The 16,363-nt window shown below is 35.4% G+C and overlaps 1 protein-coding gene across 8 annotated transcripts in view; it reads left to right on the forward strand.

Moving 5' to 3' along the window:
* MAP4K3 (mitogen-activated protein kinase kinase kinase kinase 3) overlaps positions 1-16,363 on the forward strand; it is a 196,629-nt gene that overhangs the window by 154,725 nt on the left and 25,541 nt on the right. For 3 of the 8 annotated variants that reach the window (XM_045079196.1, XM_045079190.1, XM_045079193.1), the window contains 9 exons: positions 937-972; positions 2,600-2,638; positions 2,877-2,930; positions 5,241-5,283; positions 6,603-6,762; positions 7,618-7,730; positions 11,398-11,439; positions 13,235-13,319; positions 14,653-14,732. In XM_045079196.1, the coding sequence (XP_044935131.1) occupies positions 937-972; positions 2,600-2,638; positions 2,877-2,930; positions 5,241-5,283; positions 6,603-6,762; positions 7,618-7,730; positions 11,398-11,439; positions 13,235-13,319; positions 14,653-14,732 (652 nt within the window). The remainder of the gene's footprint in view (positions 1-936; positions 973-2,599; positions 2,639-2,876; positions 2,931-5,240; positions 5,284-6,602; positions 6,763-7,617; positions 7,731-11,397; positions 11,440-13,234; positions 13,320-14,652; positions 14,733-16,363) is intronic. The other 5 variants (XM_045079191.1, XM_045079195.1, XM_045079194.1 and 2 more) reach the window with 3 other exon arrangements.

A 16,363-nucleotide genomic window follows, 5' to 3' on the forward strand; every position in this document is an offset into this window, starting at 1 on the left:
ATAGGAGATTTACAAATAAATAAAAAATTTACGTGAGTCCCTAGCCATAGGGACTTGGCCATAGCTGCTTTTCTGCTTACTAACTTTTTTCTCTTACTGTTGGAGAATCTAACACTCTTAGGAAGATCCTTTTTTAAAAAATGGAATACTATGTAAGTCCAATTAAATATGGTAATTGAAAATAAATTACATTTTTAATTTCCCTCTTAATTATTTTCAAATTTGAATATTCTCTACTGGATAAAGAGGTGCCCCCCCCCCAAAACTGTTGTCATGTGTTTAAAAAAGAAGTGTTTTTTTGTATCTTCTAAAATGATATAAAAGCCCACTGTACACTTCAGAGATACTATGTTTAATTTAGTAAAATAGTTTAAAGCAGTGTTTCTTCAATTTTTGGTCTCAGGATCTTTTACAGTCTTAAAAATTATTGAGGACTCCAGTGAGCCTTTGTTTATATGGTTTATAACTGCCAGTATTTATAGTATTGGAAATTTACACTGAGAACTTTTCAAAATATTTCCTTATTTAAAATAGTAATATATCTGATACATGTTAACATAAGTAACATTTTGTGTGTGTGTTTTAAAAAAAGTTACTCATCATTAAGGACCAATTTAAATGCCACTTCTTTATGATACCTTCCTTATAGCACCACTTGATTTCTCTCATGAGACTTAGAAGCAGCAAATAAATGTGATAATAGACTCTATTTATGTTGATATAATTCAAAAGACTTTTTGTTGAGGCCCACTAATAACATTTTTTATGAAAAACCACTGTTTTCCTGAAACAAAGTAATAGTAATAAAAGTGGCATTGTTTTTTATTTTTTTGCGAATCTCTTTAATATCTGGCTTAACAGAAGACAGCTGGGTTCTCATATCTGCTACTAATCTGTTTTGTTATCATGCATTTTTTAATCTCTGGAAAACTCCAGAATTTCATTCTCAATGAAAGAACAAGAATGCAAAAGGTAAATGCTTTTTTGTATTATATGTATTATGAAAATAGTTTTGTTCTTGCAGACGCCCTACAGGAGACCAAGGGACCTCAGAGATCCCTAGACCACACTTTGAGAATTGCTAGTTTAAAGAAATGTTGCTCAATCATAATAAAGAAAATGCAAATTAAGCAGATACTATATTCTAAATTCTTATTCTAAGCACTTTACCCATATTTGGGGTATCGTCAGATAAACACTTGGATGTAGGTGCTGTTACAATTCCCGTGTTACGGATAAGGAAACTGAACCACAGAGTAACTTACTGAAGGCCACATAGCTTACAGGGATGGAGGCAGGACTCAGATTCAGGCTGTCTTTGCTTCACAACCTCACATCATTTTGCTATCCTGCTTCTAGTCAGAAGCTCCTGCCTTCCGAGAGCTAGCCCTTGATGAGCTTTGTGAGTTAGGTGATAGATTTCACTGAAATACCTCAGGGTTTTTTTTTAACCTGCAAAATAAGATTTGCAATTAGTTTATGGCTTTCCTATGTCATTTGAACTTGAATTAGAGCTTTGTTATTTGTTAATACTTAGGTTGTTAGTAAGCTGGCCTAATTAAAATATTTAAAGACCAAAATCTATTCTATTAATGGCTTAGACCAGCTAACCATACCTCTCAGTTTCTCTGATTTTATGTTTGGATAATTCTAAGCGCAGTTTTTTCCAGTATATATTGGAGGGGAACATAGTTAGAAGGTACTGCCTTACAGCTTTTGAGGAGAGTAAATTTCTGTTGACTCACTTTTACCTCAGTAATCTGTTAGTAACCGCATTTCTCCCTATCCCACTGGCTTTAAGAAAGCTGCAGAGTGTTTACACTTGCAGTGTAACGTAGGAGGTAGGAGATAACGCTGTATGAACTTGCAGTTGAAAGAAGTAAGGGAACTCCAGGAATGCCACGAGTGTGCGCTCTTACATTCCTGAATATCAAAGTTTCATAAATTGCTCCTAATGATAAAATCCTCGCACCTGGTCTGATACAGGCTTAGTCTCCCAAAAGTGTAAATGTGTTTGCCAGTACACCACTGGAGAACAGATCCGTCAGGTAAGTGAGTGTCTTCTGTGGAAGCAAAGTGCTACTACATTCATGTATTCACATCACATGCATGCATGCTTTTGCAGAGATCCAACATGTTGAGTTTCATTTTGTAGGATTGCCTGAGAGCATGTTTTTTTAAAGTGTGTCACCTTCCTTATTTTAAGAAAAAGAAAATATAATTTCAGGTGTCAGGTAAAATGTTCCAGGGAAAATTTGAATCCTGGAAACCCCTGACTATGACCCTGCAATTATGGTTTTGTCAGTCCTATTGTGACATTTCATGGTGGGTTGTCCTCTGTTTGAATTGGTATTTTCCAGTAAACATTAGGATTTATTTTGTTCATTTCAAATACATGTATAAAGACATTAGCAACAGAAAATACAGACATATCGTTAAATATAACTTGATGTTTTATGGGATAGAGATCATTGTAGCAGATGTTAGTAAATAGGAAAAAGTAATTTAAAAATTTGTGGATAAGGTTAAAGTGATGAAAATAGCGTACTTGGTATTCCTTTGCTTATATATTGACAATATTTTTTGTTTTTGTTTTAAGGAGTCTTCTGAAGTCTGTTGAAGAAGAATTACATCAGCGGTAATTTTGATTTTGAATTACACCTAAAATTCTTTATGTTATAGATGAGTAAAGTCTGCTTGCCCCTTCTCTGTCATATAGCCTAAGGTGGTTTTGTTGTTGTCTAATTCTGAGTTCTGCAAAGCTGCACAAATAAAATTCTGTCTTCCAGTAGCCCTTTCTGCATTTTCTAAAATTTGCTCTTAAGCCATTTTGGTAAAGTCCATTTAGTGACAGTGGAATTATCCTTTGTCCTTAGAGGGCATGTGGCACATTTAGAAGATGATGAAGGGGATGATGATGAATCTAAACAGTAAGTTCTGTTTCTGTTTTTGATTTAAAAAAAAAAGAAAAGGTGTCATTTGACTTGATTTCATAAATCTGACAGCTTATACTGCCAGGAATTTTAATATCGTTAGTAGTAACACAGTATTATGTGTTATACCACAGTTTCTTTCTCTTTCTTTATTCTAGTTGTGTTAGCTCAAGGAACATTAACAAAACACCATAACCTGGTGGTTTAAAAATTGATCTCACTGTTCTGGAGGCTGGGAGGCTGAGGCTCAAGCTGCAGGCCAGTTTAGTTCCTGGTGAGAGGTCTCTTTCAGGCCTGCCAGATGGCTGCCTTTTCTCCCATGTTCTTACTTGGGCTTTCCTCAGTGCATGCATGCAGAGAAAGAAGTCTCTCCCCCTTTTCCTATGAGGACCTCACTCTTAAGACTTCAGTTAACCCTCCACTAAACACTAGAATATGAGCACAATTTAGGCAAGTTGTCTGCCTCTCTGTAACAAGGATCCCCTTTCCTCCCGTATCCAATAATATGGGCATCATTTCCATCTAAGACCTCAATAGGATGGCCTTTAATGTCCACATTCTACCAATATTCTCTTAGTGACTATTTATGTATTCGCTAAGAAGATGGAAACTCTCTCCAGCTCTCCTTTCTGGCTCCTCACCAGAATCACTCTTAGCATCCTCAGTTCTAGCCTGTACCTTAGAACTCTTCCAGCCTCTACCTATTATCTAGTTCCAAACCTGCGTCCATGTATTTGGGTACTTGTTATAGCATTACCCCACTTCTTGGGGTGTGTCTTAGCTTCATCTGCCATAAGAAAATACCGGGAACTGAGTGACTTGAGTAACAGAAATTTGTTATGCTCTGGGATCTTGGATGTCTAAGATAAATTGACTGCCCATTCAGTTCCTGGTGGGGTCCTATTCATGGGTTGTAGACAGCTGCCTTCTTGCTGTGTCCTCACATGGTCTTTTCTCAGTGTGTACACAAAAAAGAGAAGGAAAGAATAATCTTTTTTCCTCTTATAAGGTCCTCTTAGATCAGGACCCCATCCTTAGGACCTCCTTTAAACTAATTACCTTCTAGAAGCCCTAGGTCCAAATACAATCACATTGGAGATTAGGGCTTCAACATAGGAATTTTGGTGGACAAAATTCAGTTCATAGCACTGGCTGATGACAAAGAACTTTGAAAGAAACTAATTGACAAAGGTAGTAAATATATCTTGTAATTTAATGCCGTCATGTAGTAATTGGTAGATGCTATAATTATTACTAAAACTACAAAGAGGCTTGTCCTTGGTTGATTAAATTTCATCTGATATGTTTTAAATAAACACAGTGGATATAAGTGGTTTTTTGGTTTGTTTGTTTTTTTTTTTTTAGATTTATTTATTTATTTATTTATTTATTTGACAGGCAGAGATCACAAGTAGGCAGAGAGGCAGGTGGGGGGTGGGGGGGGGGGAAGCAGACTCCCCGCTGAGCAGAGAGCCTAATGCGGGGCTGGATCCGGGGCTGGATCCGGGGCTGGATCCGAGGACTCTGGGATCACGACCTGAGCCAAAGGCAGAGGCTTTAACCCACTGAACCACCCAGGGGCCCCATTATGTAAGTGTATATTTAAAGAGGGAATATTTTCACTTATGTAAGCATTGATGCTTAGTTATTTTTTAGACTTTTCCCCCCTTTAAAGAAAGGTGCAATTTCATAGTAGAGTAACACCTGACTGGCAGCGGGAGGCATGGAGGCATAGGTTTTCCTTTATCCTCACTGTTTGTGACCTTGAATCAGGTCACTTAGCTTCTCCCGGCCTCCCTTTCCTCATCTGAGAGTTCTTGCTCGATCATCTTTTAAGTTTGCCAGTCCTGAGTTGCAATGAATTTTAGCTTCAGTCAAATAAATTCTACCTAAAATTTTCCAGCAAATACGTCTAGCTTTTGATGAGCTTCGTCAGAGATATTTCTTATCTAACAGTAGTAAAAATGAAGCTTACATTGTAATATATTTTTATACCATATCATTTTGCTATTTTTTCCCAAACTAATTGCTGCTTATGTTTTTTAATAATTACCTTCTAATTGATATAAACTGGAACTGTAGTTATCTTTTCCTGTTTTAATTTGAAACCAAGAAAGCATATCTCCTTAATTACTTCCGAATAAAACTTCATTCAGTATAACTTGAACATTCCACAGAATATTTGGAAAACACTCATAATCTCAGAAAAGAGAACTTGTTTATGCAAATATTCTTCCATATCTTTGAAAAATTAATTATATTTTAGTACTAATTCAATTCTGATTGTAAACTCTCATGTTTTTATAGTTCAACCATGAAAGCGAAAGTTCCACCTCCTTTGCCACCAAAGGTAAAGTAGGTTTTTCAATTTGAATTATGTGTGTGTGTTTGTTGTGATTGTTCTGCCACCTTAATACTGGATTAATATTTCCTCTATAGCTTATTTTCACTTGGGATCTACCAAAAAAAATCATGAATAAGTTACTAACCATGATACAGATGACTGTGATTATTTTTGTCTTTTTTTAATTATCCAACTTGTCACTTACTGTTTATTCTAAATAATAAGTTCTAGAAATTTGTACGTGAAAATGATTAAGTTAATGGGTTAATATTATTTCACCTGGTTAGAAATCTCACATATTTTTGTAAGATTTTTTTCCTTCAAAATCTGTGATCTACTAGTAACTGATTTCTTGAGAATGGGTAAAGGATAATGATTTATCATCATAGATATGTAACTGTCAGAAGGTACTTTTACATTAAAAGTACAAAATAGAGTAATTTTCAAAATTTTTTTAGCAACAAAATCCTTTTGTTACTATGTTAAAAAACATAAAATACTAAAATTACTCTCATATTTTTTAAGACAAAATGAGTTGATATAGGTAGTAAAAATTCATGAGTTTATATGCAGAGTAAATTTTAATTATAAAATTGAACTCTTTATAAAAGGAGCTGTTCCAAGGTTTGAAATCAGGGGTTATAAAAGAAAGTCTGATCAGTCTTGGCAACTAATATGTTACTGTATTTTGCTTTCATGCTTTTGAAAAAATCATAATTCACACAGTACAGTACTTGCTTATTTAGTTTTACATTAGAATTTCAAAAAGTGCTGAGCAATCTTCCTAATAATGGACACATTTATAAGAACTTATAAAATCTCGAAACTGTCAGCAGACTGGAGGTTTTTTTCATTGTCTGCACAGAAAGTTTCTTAGCCATTCCATATTGCTTGTTAGTATTCTCCAGTATGATAAAAATTTTAATCGGTATCTTCTCCTGCCCCAGTCTGAGAGATTAAACATTAACATAAAATCTATAGTCATCTAAAAGAGACAGTTTAGCCTTATAAAGAACTGAAATCTGATTAGCCTGAATGTTTAAAAAGAGAATCATTTAAATCAAAGGTCAGAAAAAATAGAATATTCTTTCTTAGCAAGTCTAGGTAAGAAGGCTTGTGAAGGAATTAGGGGCTTTTTTTTCCCCTGAGAAAACACCTTATTGTACATTTTAAGGATGTATGTAGGATAATCTCAGTCAAGTAGTTGAATAACCTTGAAGTTTAGCTAGTAAACACAATTCAAAAATGTTTAATATTTTTCCTTTTGAATGAAACATGAATAATTTCATGTTTAACCATTGGTCTCCTTTTCTGTATTATTTCAGCCTAAGTCCATATTCATACCACAGGAAACTCATTCTTCTGAGGATGATAACCAAGGAACTATCAAGAGATGTCCCACCTCAGAGAGCCCAGCAAAACCATCCCAAGTTCCGCCAAGACCACCGCCACCCAGATTACCTCCACAAAAGCCCATTGCTTTAGGTAATGGGGGTAGGGAGGGTGAGATAACCACATTACCGGGGTTTAGTACTGCATGAAAAAAATGGAGGGTATCTTTCTTTTAAGAGTATTTGAAACTCCTTTGAGAGAGTGGAGAAGGAAGACAAAAAATAGAGATGTTTTCTGCTTTTGCCACATGATTTGAAGTATTTATATGGCAGGATTACCTGTGACTCATTCTGGGATTTCAAATGTCCTTGTTTCTCATTTCTTATCTAACCTCTTCCCTCTTGGAGAATTGTGAATGTTAAATTCATCATTTATCTTAGTGTGGCAGCAGAAGAAACAACTCTGAACAAACAAGGAAAGTGTGTTTTGGTTGTAGGCTACTTGTGTTTTAGAAAAAGAAGGGAGGGTACTCTAACTTCTTCATCTTATTTCATTTAATCATTTTTAGAAAAATGATTGTCACTCTTGATAGGTATTTGCCTCCAAATTAATACCCGATGATGCTGTTTTAATACTTTATTCTTGCACATTATGCACAAGCAATGAAAAAAAAAAGGAATTTAAAAAAGAACTACTAAAGTTTCCTGGATAACATAGTGTGAATTGCCCCTTTCCTGAAAGTAGTTATATATACCTTTGTCTTTTACACAAATATAAGTGCTTAGACATAACCTCATTTTAAATTTGTTTATATGGAAAAAGAGATACAAGTAGCAGAACATGTGTATCAAACTTCTTTGAGTACTAAATATTTCTGATTGGGTGATCCCAAGTGAAGACAGAAACCATCTGAGAGATCGGATTTTTCTTTCCTAGTTGATGATTTTCTGAATAAAAGTTTTCATGAAAATTAATCCTTTTTAAATATATTTAAACATCTCACTGAAGGAAATGGAGTGAGCTCCTTCCAGTTAAATGGTGAACGAGATGGTTCATTATATCAACAACAGAATGAACACAGAGGCACAAACCCTTCAAGGAAAGAAAAGAAAGATGTACCAGTAGGTATTTATATTTATAACCTCTACTTGTTCTTTTTCTTTCTCATTGTTAAGTCAGTTTTGTTATTGTAATTAATGAAACTTTAGAATTATATATTTTACAATATGGTATTTAATATAATGAAAATGGGTTGCTTAAATCTTAAAAAAAAAAAGCAACTTTGCTGTGGCAAACTTGAATGATGGCCAATTGGTTACAATCGTGTATTATAAAATGTGACCTTCTGCATACAGATGACTATTCTCATGGTGATGAGATTGATTCTCACAAAGTTCCTTTTTCAGTCTCAAAAAGTTATGGAAAATAGGACATGGACAGATGAGGGAAGCTAGGACTTACTCAGGACAGATTTTTAACTGTAGTTTACATAATTCATGGTATTATACTCTTACTCAAAGAAAATACCTAACAAGGAGGAAAAATTATTTTCTAGTAGATATAAAATATCACTTCAGGAAAGATGAAATTAACCTTAACAGCTATTCCTGTTATAGATAAATAAGTGTTATCTATCAGGGAATTAAAAATATTTTAACATTTGTAAAGAATCTCTTCATCATCAGATGACAAATGTCTGTCATCATAGAACTTAAAGCAACAAAAAATCCTTAAAATCCCCAATTCAGCAGCTGAGATCATGAGATAAGATGGTATTTTTTTTAAGTTTTTATGTATACTAATATTTGTTTTTATAGATATTTATAGTGTATTTAAAATGTTTATGTGCACATAGCTATGATCTTAGGTAGAAAGCACACTGCTAGAGGCTTTTGTACTGTATCTGATAAACTTTTTCTTAAAATATTTCATGGTAGGGGCACCTGGGTGGCTCAGTGGGTTAAGCCTCTGCCTTCGGCTCAGGTCATGATCTCAGGGTCCTGGGATCGAGCCCCGCATTAGGCTCTCTGCTCAGTGGGGAGCCTCCTTCTCCCTCTCTCTCTGCCTACCTCTCTGCCTACTTGTGATACCTCTCTCTCTCTGTGTCAAATAAATAAATAAAATCTTTAAAAATAAAAAGAAAAGTAAATGTTTCATGACATAATATGATGTACCATTTTTTATTTTCAGTTAAAGCTCTTAACTGGGATTATCCATCATAATTTATGAAATTTAGGTAGGATGTTGTTAACAAAAGCATAAAATGCCCTTCAGGAATAAGTTTTTATGAAGTCTGTCCAGCTGAGCAGGGCCTTTTTGTTTTCATCAGTGTAAATTTTAGCAGCCCTGTTAATGTAGTAGTACAGATATACAGCCTTACACCTGCAGTGCGGTGTAAGAACCTTGAGAGTTGTAGATGTGTTTTATGTATGCGTTTTTAATCCACTCTATTATCTATTTCAGTAGGATAAGGAACTACTGTTCTGTAGTAGTGAAACTAACAGTCTCAGTAATTCTGAAATATGTCCATAACTGTATCATAGGATAAACAGTATCCATGATATATTAAAACATGATTAGTTTCTGCAGCTTGAAATTATTTATAGCCAGTTCTGCCAATACTTAATGTAAATCCAGTTACAACATTGAGAGCTCACTAATTAAAAATGTTTTGCCAGAGTAGGTGATCTAACATAATTTAAGGATATCAATATAAAACTAAGTACATAAATTATTTGCAAAATGGAAGAACATTATCAGAAGTTATTGGCCATGAGAGGCTATACATCCTCATATATCTATCTGCAAGATAAAATTTCAAATAGTCTTAATTTCAGAAGTGTCTAGTAGTTACAGAAGTAGTACTCCATAGAATACTTCATTTGTATTATGTATACAAAATTAACTAATAGCTTTTTAATTTTTGTCACACTTAGGTAATTTTGATTTAGATTAGAAAAAATTAAGATGTCATTCCTTAAAATATTAAGATTAACCTCCAAAGAAGTATAAACTTTCATAAAATAGAGTTTAAAGTATCATTCTGGGATGACTAGGTGGCTCAGTTGATTAAGTATCTGCCTTTGGCCCAGATCATAATCCCAGGGTTTCGGAACCTAATCGACTTCACTTAGTAGGGAGGGAGCCTGCCTGTCCCTCGCCCCCTGCCAACTCCCCCTGCTTGTCCTCTTTCTCTATCTCTCTCTCTCTCTCTTTCTCTCTCTTTTTCTGACAAATAAATGAATAAAATCTTAAAAAAAAAAAAAAGTGGTCGAGTTTATCTTGAATTAGGAAAGACTACATTTTAAGAAATAAATAAAATATCCTCTCTCTCAAAGAGATTCCTTCTCCAGGGGACAAATCATATACTTCAGGCACGTAGCCCCTTGGAAAAATATCTGGTATTCTTGAGCATGTTGTAGGTGAAGGATTATGCTATTTTTACTCTCCTTATACTTATCAGTATACTTTGACCAGTGATTGATACATTTGAATTCATCAAAATGTGAAACTTCAGTTGACTTTGTAAACAAGATTAAGACAATCTACAGGCTAGGATAAGACATGTGTAATGTATTTAATAGATAAAGTATTCACATCTAAAGGTCCTGGTTGGCTCAGTTGGTTAAGTATCCACCTTCAGCTCAGGTCATGATCCCCAGGTCTTGGGATTGAGTCCCACATCGGGCTACTTGCTTAGCGGGGAGCCTGCTTCTCCCTCCGGCTAACACTCCCCCTGCTTATGCACATGCGCACACGCTCTCTCTCTCTCTCTCTCTCTCTCTGAAAAGTAAGTAAAGTCATTTTTTAGAAAAAAAAATTTCAAATCTAGATTACATAAAGAACTCCAAGAAATAGATAATAAAAACATAACTCAGTAAAAAAAAAAAATGGGAAAAGACAATTCACAGAAGAAAAATATACAAATAACCAATTCACTGTTTTTCAAATATTCTCAATCTTCCTGACAATCAGTCATGCAAATTAAGGAGAAAACATTTTTATTGATCAGTTTGAGAACATTGAGTGTCTGTGAGATCATAAGGAACCAGTGCTCTCCTACATTGCTGATGGGTATGATATGAGATGAGTACTCAGAAAGTTTGGCAGCCAGAATGTAGGTTCAGCCCTTTTGTTCCAGTAGTTTCTCTTCTTACAGTGTACCCTAAAAAAAATCATTCACATATTGCATAGTAAGGTACATGCAAGGGTGACCATTTCTGCATTTTTGGTATAGTAAAAAATGGAAAATAACGTAAATATCCAGTAATAATTAGAGAATAGCTAAATAAAGTATGTTATATTCATACTGTGCTACAGTTAAAACAAATGAACCAGATCTATGTGTACTGATATGAAGATCTGTCCAAGACCCAACATTAAGGCAAAGAAGAGGTTGATAAAACAGTGCGTGACATTTATGTTCTAAAACAAAAAGTGTTTCCTGTAGGGAATCATACACACACACACACACACACACACATATACATACACATATATACATACATACATACACACGAAAGAGGTATGAAAACACACACAAATACATGAGTTCATATGGTTATCTAGAAGAAAGGGAGGGTACACACTAAATCAGTTTTTGGGGAGGTGGGTACCAGGAGTAAGTGGACTATAGAAGGATTATAGGGAACTTCAGCCTTACCTATATTGTTTCATTTTACAAAAAGAAAGGGTTCATGTATTTTATTTTGATACATGTGTTTGAAATACAGTATTTTATACCAGATAGCAACAAAAAGTGTATTCATGCATGTATTCTTTTTCTAGAAGCCTATTAGTAACGGTCTACCCCCAACACCTAAAGTGCATGTAAGTATAAATATCAAACAGGTTGTTTTCAAGCTAAATACAATGAAAGATAATTGCTTGGCTCTGTATCTTTGGTTAGATTTTCTACTTGTTTGAAAGAATCTCCTTTATTAATTTTTAAAAAGTCTAAGATTGCTAACTTAAATATTGTTACATCTGAAAAGTAGCTTTACAAAATAAAATTACGGTAAATCACACATTTTAAAACTCCTTTATTCCAAAATTTGTTAATATCTTCTTTGTAGATATTTTTGAAGAAATGTAAAAAAGGCACATGGATATAATAGGAAGTACAAAATGTAGACATGACACATTTTTTAATTGTCAAAAACAGAAGTTTAAAACTAGAAGAAATATTAAAGGACCATCTGGCCCAAACTCTATTTTGACATGAGTAAAACTGAAACCCCAGAATGTTTGCAGGATCTTTTCCTAGGTATACTCCTGTGTTCCACTCTGTCCTGGTTGGGTTTTTTGCTGCCTTAGTATTAAAATTATGTTATTATATTATGAAATTATATTAGCTCAATTAAATTATATTAGCTCCATGTAATTGTACATCAGTATAAATAGAACTGCATTTTCATCACTACAAACCTGTAACCTAAAATGTAGTATGACACTAATTTAGAAGGTGTCTGCTGCCTTTCTAATCTGTAACCTCTTAACTCTCCTTTTTAGCCTTTTTAGTTTCTCACTCCACTTCGTAATTATATAAAGATCTAAATATTTGTGCCTTATTTTACAAAATAAAAGTTTTGAGAGTAGGGCTCCCAAATCCAGCAGAGACACTCAAACAGCAGGGCGTGATTGCCTGTTTGGGTACAGTGCAGAGCTGTCAGGTCAGGTGCCACTAACAGGGAAGAGCTCGTAACTGGAAAGCCAGGTCCTGTCAGCTGTCCAGACTAGCTTATGGGTGGGGTTGGTTTCATTGTCTGGCACCTCATTTTGTCACTTTGATTTTTAGCAATTAGGCAGCACCTCTACATACGAAATGTTGGCAGTTTTCTTGAAGAATAATGAGCTAGTTAAATGATAACAGTTTCTGCCCTCATCATAAAAACATTTTTTATTGGTCTTTTATCACCTGCTGGTATTGCCAGGTTGTTGTTATTTGGTACTAATATCTTAATAATATTGGTTGGTAGGTTTCTTTGAGGAAAAGGAAACCTCAAAGTTTATGATATTATTTTTTCATGTTAGTATTTTTAATCCCTTATCAACTATAGTAATGCATTCTGTCTCTGGGTATTATCTCCATATTTGTGAAGAAAACATTCCAGCCATAAAATGATGCACAGTGCTCTTCTCATCAAATATTTTTGTATTCTTTCCTTTCTCAAGATGTTGGTAGAAAAGGTGATTAAATGAGTAAGCTTTCTTGTATTTATTTATTCTAACCTACAACAGTTTCAAAATTAACATTTTATTCAAATGATCAAAAAAAGTTCAAATGAATGATACTGTATTTCCTTATAAGGTACTTACTATCTAAAAGACTTGTAAATGGGCTTGATAAATATTAACAAAAAAAAAAAATAAAGCTTTTTATTGACCATCCAGGGAGAATAAGCACATTGCTTTTTTTTTTTAAAGGGGTATAGACACATGTTTTGAAGTACTCAATATGAATTTTGAAATCAGCTATACCTCTTTCATGTTTTAATGTTAATTTTAATGATTAAGAACATTTTAGGTCATGAAATGAAAGAAGAAACTTTTCACCTTTGTAGAATTTATGATTTCCTTCTTATCAGGGAATATTGTATTACTTGGTTATTCTTTGTTTTTCCAGATGGGTGCATGTTTTTCAAAGGTTTTTAATGGATGTCCCTTGAAAATTCACTGTGCAACATCATGGATAAACCCAGACACAAGAGGTAGTACTATATGTTTCTGTGTTATCTTTCTTACTGTTTTTTAACATGAGGCCATGAAAGCATTCAGTTTTCTTCATGTTCAGAATACCCTTCTGAAAATTTTTTTGTTATAATTTTAAAAAATTGTTCAAGGTAAATATGTTTCTCCGTGTTATTAGCAGTGTTTGAAGTGACCTGTAACACTAAAATTTCACTGTGTGGTCCCCATATCAATAGAGTGAAACCATATACTCTATGCCACCCTGATTTCCTCCAAAGAAGTTTTTTTCTGTAGCTGCACGTTCAGTATCTTTGTGTTTTAGGTATAGCTGTTGTTAAAGGAGTTAACTGCCAAAGGTCCAGGGTGTAGTGAACACTCTAGAGGGCCTCTCCACCTTAAAGGGAGTCATAGTAAGAATCGTTGTCATTAGTCACTGACAAAAGACAACCAGTATTCTCTCACTATATATCTTAGTATCTGTGTATGTAAGAGCTACATGAATACATGCCTGCACGTCTTACTAAATCTTTTAAAAATCCAAGGTAGAGGAACTTGTATTTCCCAAGTAGGGAGAATGACATTAAGAGAGGTTCATTGTTTTGTCACCAGTCTGGGGTATAGCTGCACTTGGAATCCTGTTCATTTGTAGGGTCGGACTACAAAGCTTATGCCTTTAATCTGCCAGCACTAATCCTAAATACTGGGCAGTATAGGAATGCTCTTGACATTCTCAGTTGTTCTCAGCCTACTTCAGTTTAGTGTGGAGAAGTTCTTGACCTATTGTTTTTTATTATCAAAAGCAGCTCAGACAGGACTGTGTCTAAACTACCATGCTCTAGCAGATACTGGGTACCGTAGCAGGTAGCCAAGTTTTAGTTAACTTTTTGAATAGGCAGTAGCCAGATCCTGGTTTGTTGGGGTTTTGTTTTGTTTTTGTTTTTAGATCCTAGTGTTTCAGTGACGCTGCTTATAATGGTAGCTCATCTGCAAAAATATTTTGTATCAGTTCTTCTGTATTTATATTCTGTACATCAAATGTACATGATCCTCTCTTAAAGGAATTGTAGAAAAGAAGCTACAGATTCTTTGCCAGTCCTCAGCACCCTCTGATATGTGAGGAGCCCTAGTATTCCAGGCTTCAGAACCTCTTTATCTGCTTTGAGGCTGGTATTTACATATAGCTCAGCTCATTAAGGTAGAGTGTTTAGCCACTTAGTTGTATTAAATTATATTTACTGCTTAGCCATCACGTAATTCTTTCTTCATGTTAATACATATTTACTTAATTTCTATATAAATCCTTTTTGAAAGTATTTTACATATCAAAACCGGTGAAATACTTTGTCATTTCAGATCAGTACTTGATATTTGGTGCCGAAGAAGGGATTTATACTTTGAATCTTAATGAACTTCATGAAACATCAATGGAACAGGTGTGTTATTTTGTATTGTCCCTTTTTTAAAGTTACATATAGATAGTAGGCAAGAAATAAGTTTCAATTCTAGGATTTTTTGCTTCTTGTATCCATAAGAGCTTCACAGAGCATATTGTATTTGTCAGGTCCCAAGGACACATTCGCAGGACTAGTCCTTGCCCTGCAGGACCTCATGATGTAATAGAGAAAGAGATGTGGCAGTTACTGCAACACTCTGCTGTCACCTTAGAAGTGAGCACAGGTCGAGGCCACAGAGGTGCAAGTCACTAGCCCCTCCTCTGGGCAGGTGAGAAGAGACCATTCATGGCAATGAGCGGAAGCTTCCCAGACAGATAGAGGGTAAATATGAGGGCGTGGAGTTGTGAATCAGCATGGGAAGATGGGAGCCATGACCAGTCTGACTGGAGAATAGGATTACTGCAGCATAGGGACAGTAGGTGGAGGTAGGTGGGGTGGACAGCTGCCAAACCCCTGGGCTTGGGCACCAGGCTGATGACCGGGTCCGCATTTTAGAACTATCTGCAGAGTGATGAGAGATGGCAGGAGAGATTTTGGTCAAAGGGTGAAGAAGTGTTGAATCGGGGCAGAAGTGGAAAGGACAGAAAGGGGTTTGGAATTGTATGGGGACATTGGTTATTGTCCCAAGGACTGGGGGAAGCTTTTGGCATTTAGTAGCCAAGGGCCAGCAAAGCTAAACAACCTGCAAAATGGTAACGATGGTGTTAGTAGCTAATACCTATACAAAACTTACTGGAGGCCAGATACTATATTTACACTTTTTAAAAAAGATTTATTTATTTATTCCAGAGAGAAAAGAGAGAGAGGAGGGGCAGAAGGAAAAAATCTCAAGCAGACTCCCCGATTAGCGGAGCTCAATCCCATGACCCATGAGATCATGGCCTGAGCTGAAACCAAGAGTCAGACGCTCAGCCAACTGAGCCACCCAGGCACCCCTGCCAGATACTGTTTTTAATGTAATTAACTTACTTAATCTTCACAACAACTCTCAAAGATAGATACCATCATGGATCACATTTCTGTTGAGAAATCTGAGGCACGGAAGGGATTAGTAACTTTCAGAGATCGCACAACTATTAAGTATCTGAACTAGGTGGGATATGAACCCAGGCCAGCTGCCTCCAGAGGCTGTATCCTTAACTGCTTCACCACAGTGCCTCCCCCACCTGTGTGGCTCCTGTGGAGAAACACCAGACTTAGAGAAAGACTAAAGAGCGGGAACTGGCATATTAAATGATCTCTTCAATATGAAAGCAGGAAAAAATCTAGGTTGACTCCAGGTCTCCAGCTAGTGAATGACAAGTGCCACCTGTCAGGGTATCGTGTACAGAAGGGGAAGTAGGTTTGAAGGGCATGATAGTGCATGAAGTTTGGTCACACGGAGTTTTGGGTGCCTGTGGGATGTATAACTCAGTGTCCATTATCAATATAAATTGATTACAAATACAATGGAGAGAAAAAAATATGTAAGTAATGGTATTTTCTTCATAACCAAACATTTCCATCTTTTCTCATTGCAGCATTTTTTTTTTTTTAAGATTTTATTTATTTGACAGACAGAGATCACAGGTAGGCAGAGAGGCAGGCAGAGAGAGAGGAGGAAGCAGGCT

This window comes from Mustela putorius, unplaced genomic scaffold (assembly GCF_011764305.1).
Source record: "Mustela putorius furo isolate JIRA1106 unplaced genomic scaffold, ASM1176430v1.1 tig00000281_pilon_pilon_pilon, whole genome shotgun sequence".
NCBI lineage: Eukaryota > Metazoa > Chordata > Mammalia > Carnivora > Mustelidae > Mustela > Mustela putorius.